Source organism: Xyrauchen texanus, chromosome 17 (assembly GCF_025860055.1).
Source record: "Xyrauchen texanus isolate HMW12.3.18 chromosome 17, RBS_HiC_50CHRs, whole genome shotgun sequence".
NCBI classification, from domain to species: Eukaryota; Metazoa; Chordata; class Actinopteri; order Cypriniformes; family Catostomidae; genus Xyrauchen; species Xyrauchen texanus.
In genome coordinates this window covers 19097882-19110866 of record NC_068292.1, presented here as the reverse complement: position 1 = coordinate 19110866, position 12985 = coordinate 19097882, and the positions used below count along the sequence as shown (strand labels likewise).

The 12985-nt window shown below is 37.5% G+C and overlaps 1 protein-coding gene across 2 annotated transcripts in view; it reads left to right on the top strand.

Moving 5' to 3' along the window:
* Positions 1-12262, top strand: part of LOC127657943 (histone-lysine N-methyltransferase SETD2-like) — a 69379-nt gene extending 57117 nt beyond the window's left edge. For both annotated transcript variants that reach the window (XM_052146963.1, XM_052146962.1), the window contains 6 exons: positions 966-1091; positions 3875-4011; positions 5864-5975; positions 10188-10262; positions 10366-10467; positions 10691-12262. In XM_052146963.1, the coding sequence (XP_052002923.1) occupies positions 966-1091; positions 3875-4011; positions 5864-5975; positions 10188-10262; positions 10366-10467; positions 10691-10852 (714 nt within the window). In that variant the 3' untranslated portion in view covers positions 10853-12262. The remainder of the gene's footprint in view (positions 1-965; positions 1092-3874; positions 4012-5863; positions 5976-10187; positions 10263-10365; positions 10468-10690) is intronic.
* Positions 12263-12985: the final 723 nt, after the last annotated feature.

Below are 12985 nucleotides of genomic sequence, written 5' to 3'. Positions count from 1 at the left end.
TCCAAAAGAAAAGAAAATTAAGATTTATAGCAGGACTTTATAGCAGGACTTTAAACTATTAACATGCCCGAAATGCACTGGGGATTCTTATTTTGGAGGAATAATTAAATAAAAAAAACTATTACTACCACTTAATTCTATCTGATATTCTAAAAAACTATAAAGTCATTGCTGAGTATGATGACCCATGGCCAGTGAGTCCAAGTAGACGACGACTAGTTATGTGGGTAGTTGGATAAGGAGAATACAGACTCAGTAGTTTCACTTCTGAGACATTATATAATCCTTAGCATGTTTTAACAGCCAAGCAGAAACAGAAAGAAATTCATGGCCCTCCTTCATCAGCCTTGACTAATATTGACTACAATCATTCATACAGCATAGCAACTATCTGCACAGATTAATCGTTAAAATCGAGCTATCGGTCTGCCTCTAGTTACGTAATATTTTGGCTTTAAAGAGGTTCACAGATTCGGGCAGGGACTCTCTGGCATTAGCACTACTGCTGCAGTGGAAAAGGGGGTATGAAAAATCTTTGATGTCAGAAAACATGCATCACCCATTGACAAGGTTATCTGCAGTTTTGGAACTGACAAAACGGAGAGCTAGCGCTTCTGGTTATCAGATACAATAATGTTATTACAAAATGCATGATAACCAATTAATCAGCTTGGCTGGAATATATCTACCTTACACAATTCTAAGAAAGATCATATATGGGGCTTATACTGTATGAAATTAATGTAATGACTGTCAAGCAAGTATTGCCACACATTAGTGAAACTGACATGTCACAACTCACCCCTGCTAGGGCAATATTCACCCTAAATGAAGATAAGAGCATTAAAGTAAAACCATAGTATTTATTTTTTTTATTTCCTAAAGAGTCAACACTGTTAACTAACACTGTCTTTTAATGTAAAAATGTAATGCTGCTTAGCATTTTGTTTTTTGGATGTGCACAGACATACACTGAGCCAGCCGCCAGCTTCTTGCATGGCCAGCCGGTGTACACGGCTCATCAGCAGGGTGTGGTTGTGCAGCAGGGAGGCACGGTCACCACAATTGTCACATCTCAAACAGTTCAACAGGTATGTAGCTCATGCATTCAACCAAAAGTGGGTGCTGTTACACTTTCTTTCTCCCACTCTCACTTTTTAATTTTTTTCCTTTTTTTTTTCTTCTTTTTTTTAATATAAAAACCTTCCTTCTGCCTAGTATTATACCCTTGTACCTATTGTTAGTTTAAGGATTATTAGGGCCCAATGACTGAAAGTGCGGAGACCCTATTGTTCTTCTAAGGATTATTGATTTCACGCTGACAGTTATAAGCTCTGCCCAACATTAAAAAATGCATGCTCTGGAATTTGAAAAACTCCTCTTAGGGATTTCATGTTACAGGTACCAAATGTGGGCAACATCTTGCCAAGACATTGACGAAGCTAAATTGCGATTGCCAATAGGCCTAGACAAAAGTTAACACGTGGGTGTGGCTGGGGAGCTCTGTAGCACCACCTTTTGACAAAAGTGGTGGGGTCAGTTTCTTCTACAGTCACCAGATTTGCTACATAAATAGTTCTCATCAAGCAGGACAACTTTCAAAATTACAGTCATTAGCTCCGCCCAACAGGAAGTCAGCCATTTTCGATTGAATATACTTTTTTTTTTGGACTTCTTTTTAATACTCCGAGGGGATTCATGTGACTGGCACCAAACTTAGGAAATATGCCAAGACCTCGAATGGTGTTGCCATGGCGATGCATTAAATGAATGGCAAAAATAGGGAAACTGGAAGTCTCATCTTCTACGTGCATTGTGATTAAATTTTATGTTGTATTTTTTTTATTGGGGGCTAATCACATGGATGTGGCTATTGTGGGTCATGGTGATCGTGCCACCAACTGGCAGCAGGAAGTGTGACACAACAGATTTTGAAGTAGTCCTCTTACATTTACCTGTAATTTTGCTTCAAAATTGTTTAGATGCTGCTGATGGAAAATTTTGAAGGAATTTTTGATAGCTTTAATAGTGTTGTCATGGCAACGGATTAAATTACATGAAGTGGTGGCAGTGGTGGCTCAGCGGTTGAGGCTCAGGGTTACTGATCAGAAGGTCAGTGGTTCAAGCCCCTTGAGCAAGGCTCTTAACCCTATCTGCTCCAGGGGCGCCATATCATGTCTGACCCTGCACTCTGACCCAAGCTTAGGGGATTTGTGAAAACTAATACATTTCACTGTATATATGCAAAAAAACTGTGTGTATAATGTGTGACCAAAATAAAGGATTCTATTCTATTCTATACAGTCATTAGTTCTGCCCAACAGGAAGTTGGCCATTTTGGATTTTCTGAAAATTACAGGTTCTGAACTTTTAAATACTCCTCCAAGTGATTCATGTGACTGGCACCAAATTTGTGCAACATCATGCCAAGACATTGTAGATGCTAAATTGTCAAATAATTTTTTCCATTTTGAACCATGTCGTCATGGCGAAGCAATACATTTAAGGCAAAAAATGGTAAACAGGAAGTGCCTTATATATTCTGTGTGCATTATGTGATTATAATGAAAATTCAGCTATATGTTTGGTAATGGAGGCTGATCTCATTGATGTGGCTATTATGGGTCACGGTCATAGTGCCGCCAACTGACATCAGGAAGTATGGCTCTTTTAACAGACTTTGAAATAGCCCTCTTTTGTTTACATGAGTTGCTTCAAAATTCTTTAGAATAATGTCAAGACACTGCTGATGCAAAATTGTAAAGGTATATTTTATATCTTAAATATTGTTGCCATGGCAACACATTAATTATTATTTCTTTCTTCCTATATTTGGGTGTTTTTGAAGCTCTTGGCATGCTTAAAAGTTCATAAAATATCGCACACACACATCAGAGTCGTTGGCTATTAGGTCTGGGCAAGAGTTCACACATGGGCACATATGGGGGGGCTTTGTAGGACCCCCTTGAAAATGGATACGTATCAGGGTCTCTGTAACACCCTCATTTTCACATAGAGTCATCAATCTTTGTACATATGTTGCTCTGATCAACCCGAACAACTTTCATACAGTCATTAGCACGCACAACAGGAAGTCGGCTATTTTGGATTATCTGAAAATCGCAGGCTCTGAACTTTTAAATATTCCACCTAGGGTATTCATGAGACTGTCACTACATTTAGAACATTATGACAAGACCTTGTAAATGCTAAATTGTGAACAGATTATTGATATATTGAGCAGTGATAATATGGCGAGGCATTATTGGTGAAAACGGGAAACAGGAATTGTCTCATATCTTCTGTGCGAAATGTGTCATTTAGATCAAAATTGAGATGCACGTTTAGTCTTGTGGGCTAATCACAGGGATGTGACTATTTTGGGTCACAGTCATAGCGCCACCACCTGGCAGCAGGAAGTGTGGCTCTTACAACAGACTCTAAAATTGTCCTCTATTTACCCAAATTGCTTCAGCATTGTTTAGAATAATGTAAAATGCCAAATGCATGTGTCTGCCTTGCACTGTTTTCCGAAAGCCACCGATGGGAAATGGATCCATGGTGCTTGGGCCTGTCATCTCTTTTTACAGCTATATTTTACTCTTGGTTTCCTACATTCATCAATGAAAAAGGATAACATTTGTAATGCAGAACTGTGCTTGATCAGTTTTTTTTTTTGGACGCATACAAAGCTGTTTACCATATGGCAATATAAGCTATTTGAATATTGTGCAGCATAATTACTGTGGTCAAAGACACTACTATACTATTCTAGAATTCTCCTTAGGCTGCTTGTAATTAATATTTTATATGAACAACAAGGTTTCATTAACTTCAGAATGCAGATTAAACTCTGAACTGTGATTCACCACAGGAAATGATCGTACCCAACAGCATCATTGACCTGCCACCCCCCTCTCCACCCAAACCTAAAACCATTATCCTACCTCCCAGCTGGAAGGTGGCACGAGACCCAGAGGGCAGAATCTATTACTTCCACATTATCACCAGGTATGAATGGCCCTTATTAAACAACTGTTTGGACATCATTAAAGCTGAAGTAGGGAGCAAAATGTAATCCTCCTTAATAGGGTTGCAGATTTCGTACATTTTCCTTATCCGATAGTAGAACACGTTAATCATCAATAATTAATTAGATACAAAATTAATGTCCTCTTCTAATTATTTATTTAAACAATAATAGTGGCACATTAGTTATGTGAAACAATACAAAGCACAAACTATTTAAACAAACAAAGTAATAAAACAGTAAGGCTCTCACTCAAAACGTCTGCTCATTTACACCTGTCTTAATTCAACAAATGGCACCACCAAAAAAACAATGTCTGTCAAATGGGGCACAACTACTGCAATTTCTATACTAGCAAAGGCAAACCGTTTTTTTTTGTTTGTTTGTTTTTTAAATAAACAAAGTGCTGTATAAAAGAAAAAAGAAAAAAAAAAGACCTCTCCACAATAAACTGAAATCCTACTGGTTTGTATTAAAGAAAATTAACATATCTGCACGGGCAGGAGTGAGTTGTGAGCGTGGTAAAAATACTCTTAAACTCACCACAACATATTTAAGACCAAGGCCCTTTATTCTACATTTTATTCAGAAAAATGAGCATATCTACGTGTTCGGGGTGAGTCGTGCGTACAGTCTGTTCACTGTAGTTCCAGCTGCAGAAAACACCCTCTCTGATGGCACCGATGTCCCTGGGATGCACAAATATTGCTTGGCCAACTTGGCTAGCATCGGGAATCCTTCCTTATTGCCTCTGCATGCACATCACTACAGCCTCTGTACATCCCTGTACTGGAGCTGTATTTTAAAGGGGTCATATAATGGTACATGCACTTTTTCAAGTTGATTGTACTGAAATGTGTGTTGGCTGTGCCTGTACACAACCATCCTATTATGATAAAAATCCATCCAGTGTTTTTGTTTTAATCTCCTTATAAAATTTCCCCTGCCTCAAATCGAGCCGCTCGACCGTGTGACGCTTCACAATGAATGTGGCTAATGTTTACACTCAGGGTACATTACGGCATGTTTTCCATAACGTTACGACGTTCTCAATATAATTCATAATCCCACGTTTATAATGAACAACGCGTTATGGTTATTGTGTTATTAAAAACTGTGTACGGAGGGGCGGGGTGACTAAAGCTCATTATCATTTAAAGTCATATGCACTGAAACGGCGTGCTGAAAGCAGAGCTGTTTTTGAGCAGGTAAAATTAGTGTTTTCTTAAAATACTAATGAGAATTTTTAATAAAAGTATATTACAAAGTTTTCATTTAGACCCTAAAGATTCATATTAACTTGTACAAAAATGGCATTATATGACCCCTTTAAGATAGTGTCGCAATATTTACATTGAGCATTGTCCTCTTTTACAGTGTAATGCTCCCACGCTGGTCTACCTTTTGCCCTCTTCATCTTGCCACAACATTTACTGACAGCTTCTTTCTTTATTGCGCGCCAGTAGTTTTTCTCAACTGCAAATGTGAAGTACGCCTTCGTGTGGTATAAAAGTTAACATAGGATACAATGATTAACTGTTAATCGGTTAATTGTCATTAAGAATATAACCTGTGTGTGAGGCTGTGTGTGCTCCTGAGAAATATAACATACATTGTCGGTTAATACATTTTTAATAGGTTATATTCTTAATGACAATTAACCGATTAACAGTTAATCATTGACATCCCTACTCCTTAATCAGTTAAACTAAATGATGTCAGCATGGATTAATTTATTTAGTGAAGTCAGTACAGCAAGACTAATTCTTCCAGTGTGGTTTTAGACAATATTACTTTGCAATGAGAATGAAAGTTGTGCTCTTATTGTTTCAGGCAAACACAGTGGGATCCTCCCAGCTGGGACGGGGCTGCAGAGGAGGCCAGTTTGGAACACGAGGCTGAGATGGACCTAGGGACGCCCACGTATGATGAAAATCCCTCAAAGGTATTACAGGGTTCCCACACACCCTGGAAAACCTGGAATTTTGCAATGCAGATTTCCAGTCATGGAAAAGTCATGGAAAAATACCTAAATGTCCTGGAAAAGAATCAAATGCATTGGAAAATATTTTGGTATAATAAAACTGTTTGATTTTGTTACTGACAAGGTTTTCAGTGTTCCCGCGTATTCTTAAAAAGTCTTAATATCTTAAATTCAGTTACCCCAAATTTAAGGTCAGAAAAAGTCTTAAATATCTTAAATGATATTCCAAAAGTCTTAATTATCATTTAATAATGTGAGTAACTCAAACTTCAAAAGAATACGATTTATTATATAAGTGCATGCGCTGCATCCTTCAAAGTGCAATTGTGGCACTGTTGTATTTTCTACAAGCACGCGGAGGCTTGTGAGTGTTTCCAGCTGTTGCAGAGCAGTTCGCAATCATTAGTCTATATTGGAAATGTATGACAAGTGATCACTAATGATCAACTGTTGATGATGAAATATAACAATGATTACTTCTAATTGTTTATATATTGTAATACGCTGCAGATTATTGTAGGAGTGCACGTTTTATTTCCCTTACCTGTTTGAATGAGCAGCTGGAACGGTGAAGTGCATACATTTCAAAATAAGAGTCCCTGTGTATTTCAGCCTTTAAATTAAAAGTTCTGCATTATGAATCAAAAATTCTTTTTTTTCCATAGTTACTGATAAGCAATGTTAAGGCCATGTTGAATGTACGCCCCTGCCTGTTTAAGTAAGAGTATGTGATACATGATTTATATTGAGATTGTGTTGGTTTGTTTTGGTGTGGGGATAAAGTATTAATTTTATTTGTTCAGGTCTTGAAAAGGTCTTTAAAGGTATTTTTCCCATTCCATTACTGCTGTAGTGTTAACTACAAAAAGATATGAGTTGTAAACTTTAGACAACGACAATGTTCGGACGGCAAATATTTTCAATAATTCAATGATCAGAGTCCGCTATAGGGCACTATTATTTCCGCGATGCGATAACACAAATGGAATCACTAAATCCAGTTGTAAACATTGCATTAGCTATAAATTGTGTAATGTCATGGAATTTTATGTATTTGGGACAAAATGTAATGTTTTGATTCACAATCAACGCTAAACGCTCAACACTCGTATACTGAAAACCCCTTATGTGCTCTGTCACACGTGCACTGGTTCACAGCTTTTGGGATTTAAAAATCACTGTTGGCCATTTAGCAAACTGCTTATCCGGAGGTAAGAAACTACCATAAAAACACACAGAAACACCAAAATATAAGATTGATTTAATGCGTTAATTCAGTGCGATTTAATTGTATAAAAAATAACGCGTTAAAAACATTTACGCAATTAATCGCATGCCCCCGTATAAGGAAGATTCCTGAGAAATGGAAGCTTGTAGTACCGCCTGTTTACTCCAGAGGGCAGTAAGTGAAACTTCAGCTATATGAAAATGTGCAGTTTATACAGTGAAGAAAACAACCTTCAGCAGCAACAACACAGACATGTTATGTTCTTGCATTCAAAACACTTGATGGAGTGCAAATCCGAACTAAAGTGATCTCAAGATGTGTTTAAAGATTGAGACGCTACACAAGCATGTCTGACGCAGATGTAAATTGACTGGGTCCTTAAGCAAGCCCTCATAATAAATCTTGAACTGATTGACAAATTCACTTGTGAAATTGATTGCTGTGAACTGTGTGCCAATGATTGACTTATGATCAATAATATGGTAGTAAACAATACATTGTATTCTAAAGCCGCTTTCTGTATTGTCTTATCAATGATTAACTCTTCTGCCACAAGAATGTAATGCATTTTAACTATCTGAATATTTGTTTATTTTATATATATATATATATATATATATATATATATATATATATATATATATATATATATATATGTGTGTGTGTGTGTGTGTGTGTGTGTGTGTGTGTGTGCGTGCGTGTGTGTGTGTGTATGTATATAATTAACAATTACATACTATATATATAATTGTTAAATATTTAAAGATAACTATGTATAATTTTTTCATCATTATATATTCAATTATTGTTATATGAGGGGCTTTCTCAACAAATATTTGTATATGCAATTAATTAATTGGGGCACCATGTAATTAATTAGATTAAAAAAAAATTGACAGCCCTAATAATAATGTATTTTAGCAATATCTCACATCTGTGATGTTCTGTTGTGCAGCATTTCATTTGACAAAAATATTTCCAGTGTTGTTTCGGATTGTGCTGTGATGATTTTGTAAACAAAAAAGCACTTCATTTGTTGTTTTTATTATTTTTTTTCTCCCAATTTGGAATGGCCAATTCCCAATGCACTCTAAGTCCTCGTTGTGGCATAGTAACTTGCCTCAATCCTGGTGGCAGAGAACAAATCTCAGTTGCCTCCACGCCTGAGACCGTCAATCCTCTCATCACGTGGCTTGTTGAGTGCATTACCATGGAGACATAGCCTGTGGAGGCTTCCCGCAATTCACCATGCGCCCCACTGAGAGCGAGAACCACATTATTGCGACCACAAGGAGGTTACCCTACCCTCCCTAGCAAACGGGCCAATTTGGTTGCTTAGGAGACCTGGCTGGAGTCACTCAGCACACCCTGGATTCGAACTCACGACTCCAGGGGTGGTAGTCAGCGTCTTTACTCGCTGAGCTTCCCAGGCTCCCAAAGCACTTCAGTTGTTCAAAAATAATACAGTGTTATGTTGAAAATTTAAATTTGTTTAAAGTTTTGACATATTCATTTGATAAGACACCATTCTAATGATGAAAAAAATAAGCCTCCAATAACCACAATTTGAATTGCCTCTCGTGTTTTTGCTTAAATATTAGAACCTTGTGGCACATAAAATGTCCTGGAACCCTGAACCATTTACATACATTTTTCTGCCTCACTAGAAATAAAGATTTGATGTACTCTGTGGACATTCTCTAATGTTCACAGTGCAACACTTCCTCCCCAGTCCTCCCAGACCATTTATGGAAACTTGACTTCAGAAACTAGTCATTTAGAAGTTGCGATGTTGTTGACATCACAACCATGAGCATCTTAACATATGGTTGCCCTACCCATGTATAAACACACAGTGACCACTTTATTAGCAACTTGGTGGGCCATTATTACTCACTTCACATGCAAAGAAGTTTGCCTGTATTAGCAGAGGTCATTATCATGTTTAATTATCACAGTATGTTTAACTCAATCATCAGAGAGAGGCCCAAAATTGTTTTAAACCATTTGGTGCAAGAAAACAAATTATAAGTGGACTGCACCTTTTAAAGAGCATATTGAATTTCCATAGTTTTCACCATCTCATTTATTAAGGAGCCACAAGCAATATAGTGTTCACTTTTGTGCGCACACGTTGAGCCTGAGATTGGCCAAGACTCTCTGGGTAATTGAAGATGTTGCAGCATGGAATAGTTCAAAGCTGGGGTGCATCCACATAAAGAAAAGCTATTTGGAGTTTGGAGGAAAACACTTGGTGTGTGTGATCTCTCAGTCTTGCCTCAGTGTTTAAAAGGCATCGTTTTAGACTTTTAAGACATCATCTGTGCAGATATCTTTTTCCCCATCACCCACCCACCCACCCACTCTCTGTCTTTCTTTTTTCTGTCTTTCTTTTTGTCTTTCATTTCTTCTCATTTTTCTTTCTCAGAGCCAGAAAAAACATTACCAAAACCACTTTGATGCTAATCAGACCCAGCTGTTGGAACTGCCTTCATTTATGTGTGTTTTTTTTGTTTGGCTGTTGAACTTTGTAAACTCTCTTTTGTCTTTTCAACAGTGCTTTTATTTCTTCTTGGACTTCAAAATATCTTAAATACAAATTTACTACAGAACATCATAACAAAACACTTTTATTATCTGTTGTCAGTATTTTACCATTTCCTCTGATATGCACTGGTTTGGCCTTGAGAATTATTTTTGCAGCTATGGGGCAATGAGTAATGGCAGTCTTGGTATGTTCATCTCATTCATATCATATGAGCTGCCTAAGGACTCTTGGGAAATTGCAGTTTGTTAACGTAGGATTTAATCTGCTCAGAATGTTTTGCACTCGGTGGAAAATAATAAAACAATCTCTAGATTAGATCCACTTAGAGCATTACGTCAAATAAACTCAATGTTTTTATGTGTAAAATAAATCCGATTTATTTGACCTGTTTCCACAGTTCTCTACAAAGACGGCTGAGGCAGACACATCCAGTGAGCTAGCCAAAAAAAGCAAAGAAGTCTTCCGCAAGGAGGTGAGTTTGAGATTCCTTCGGGATTTGTAACAAATTATTATTGCAGTAGCTCATGCAGGTCCGGCTAGTGTAACCTGTAAATTTATCATCCTTATGTTTTCAGATGTCACAGTTTATTGTGCAATGCCTTAATCCATTCCGCAAACCAGATTGCAAGCTGGGCCGAATCAGTAACACAGATGACTTCAAACATCTGGCTAGGAAGGTAGTGCTTTTATGTGTTTTTGCTGCTTTTTTTTTTTTTTAAATGATTGTTTGAAGACCATTGTTTATGCAAACAAACTCTGATCTAGACAAATCCAATCTAATCCCTTGTATATACAGTTTAGTCCCAGAAGCCTTTCATAATGACCTCATGACTGTTACAGTGATCTCATACTCTCAACTGTTGCGTGCTTACCTATCTAACCCTGTATATGTGTCTGCAGCTGACTCACGGGGTGATGAACAAAGAACTTAAGTCTTGCAAGAACCCTGAAGATCTCGAATGCAATGAGAATGTCAAACATAAGACCAAGGAGTACATCAAGAAGTACATGCAAAAATTTGGCTCTGTGTATCGGCCCAAGGAAGACACAGAGCTGGACTAAATAGCCTAAACCCAGGAACCTCCCGACACTACCGGCTCTGAGCGGCTGGCCCGAACAGTTTGTGTCACATCCTACAGGATGACACCAGTGCAAGTCTGAGCTGTCCTGCACAGGGATGGTTTTATGATGAGAGATGCCTCGCACCCCAGCCCACAAGCAAACAGGAAACGGCTGTGGTTAGAAACATAAAGGACACACCAAGGGTGCTACACAGACTCCTTACCAGATTTCATGATCTTTTTAGTCTCTTTAACAAAGTCTTCTCAAAATTACTTTTAAGGCAATGCATTCAGTCTCATCACCTTGATAAGGAGGATCATCTTCAACTCCATTATAGTTAATAGTTGTGTGTGAGATGACTCGTAAAGAAGGAGAAAAAGAATGGACTATTAAAATCTTTTTCCCCTGCCACCCCACTCTGTTACTGTAGTTGTGTTACCAAGGGCTTTTTGGAAGATTTTCTGCTCTACTGATGGTCCAGATCCTCACTCATATGGGTCAAGGATGATAGAGGGCCATGAACTTCTAGTTTGGCAGTTAAGAAACATGCTAAGGGTTATGTAATGTCTCAGAAGTGAACCTATAGTTGAGTCTTTATTCTCCTTATCCAACTACCCAGATAAGTAGTCATCTTCTACTTGGACTCACTGGCCAGGAGTCATCATGCTCAGCATTGTTTTTATGTTTTTTGTCTATCAAATAGAATTACATGGAAGTGTGTGCAGGTCTGTAATCTAACCCTGTTTTGTCTAGGTCTGTTTCTCCTCTTGACTTGGGAAATGGTTATGTAGCAATTATATTTTATTAAGGTTTTTCACACTGTTTTTACATTAGCATTTTTTATTCATGTCGCAAAGGCAAATGTGAAGCCCTCCAGACAATTTGTAGCTTATTTCTGTGGCCCCCATGTGAGAATTGATCAGGTTTACTGTCCCATAAACTCTCGCCATTAATCAACTCACCCCACCTCATTAACCCGCATTAAATCTGTTTCCAAAACATGTATTATATTGAATTATATGTGAATATATTGAGAGTTCGTTTTTGTGACCATTAGCAGAGATTTTGTAAAAGAACTGTGGGGGTCCACGATTTCTTGTGTACATATGTGTAATTAAACCAAGCTGGAAAATGGGATTAGATGGACGTGAATATATCATAGTCCTCCTTCCCATCAGCGTGGCTCCAGTGTTCCTACAGTAAGCAGGATTCCACACACTCCCACTGCTCTGTATGTTGGTTTGGTTTTAATGGTGGGGGTGTCATTAACTTTTGTCTTTTTGCTTTCTCTGTTGAAAGATTGGGATATTTTTTTTTATGTACAAATAGGAGTCTCACCCCACTCCACTGTAAGTACTGTGCAAGCACATTGTCAAACTGAGTGTAAAAACATTTTAATATAAAAACTGTTTTCTAAAAATAAGTCTAGGTTGTCTTGTTACCTTATGTAGTAAAAATATTGTCCATACATCAACGTTCAATGTAATGTTGTGTTTAGTATCAAGCCACAGTTCAGAAATCCAGCGTTCGGGTGCATTATACACTTAAAGTCAACAAAAAACGGCATTCGCAGTCCATTTTACTTTCGTAATGTGACGTATTTCTGTCTTCAACAGAATAATTCTCGAGAGCCTCTCCCAATGATAATGCTTCTTTTTCAAAATCTATTGTTTGCTATTATTGTCATAACTATATACAATAACACATTCAATTACTCTTAACCATTGGCAAGATTTAAGAAGAGTTGCACAACCTTAAACCATAGCCTAAAACAATGCATGAATAACTTTTTGACTTTTGTTGATTTTATTTTTGATCATAGACAAGGTGACTTCAGCCAAAAATAAAAGTAGTTTTAGGGCTGGAGCAAGTTGTTAGTTAAATTTTTTATTTTTTTGTAACAGTGCACTGATGAATTGTGCACAAGAAGACAAGGATCATGTACGAAAGGAATATTCCAGGTTCAGTACAAGTAAAGCTCATTTGACAACATTTGTGGCATAATGTTGATTAGCCAAAAAAAGAAATCTGTAAAAATGTACCATGGAAGTGAATGGGGACAAGCCGTTGCCACAAGAAAATCAGTATGCATGTTAACATGATTTTAGGGTGATAATATTGTTTGCTAACCAT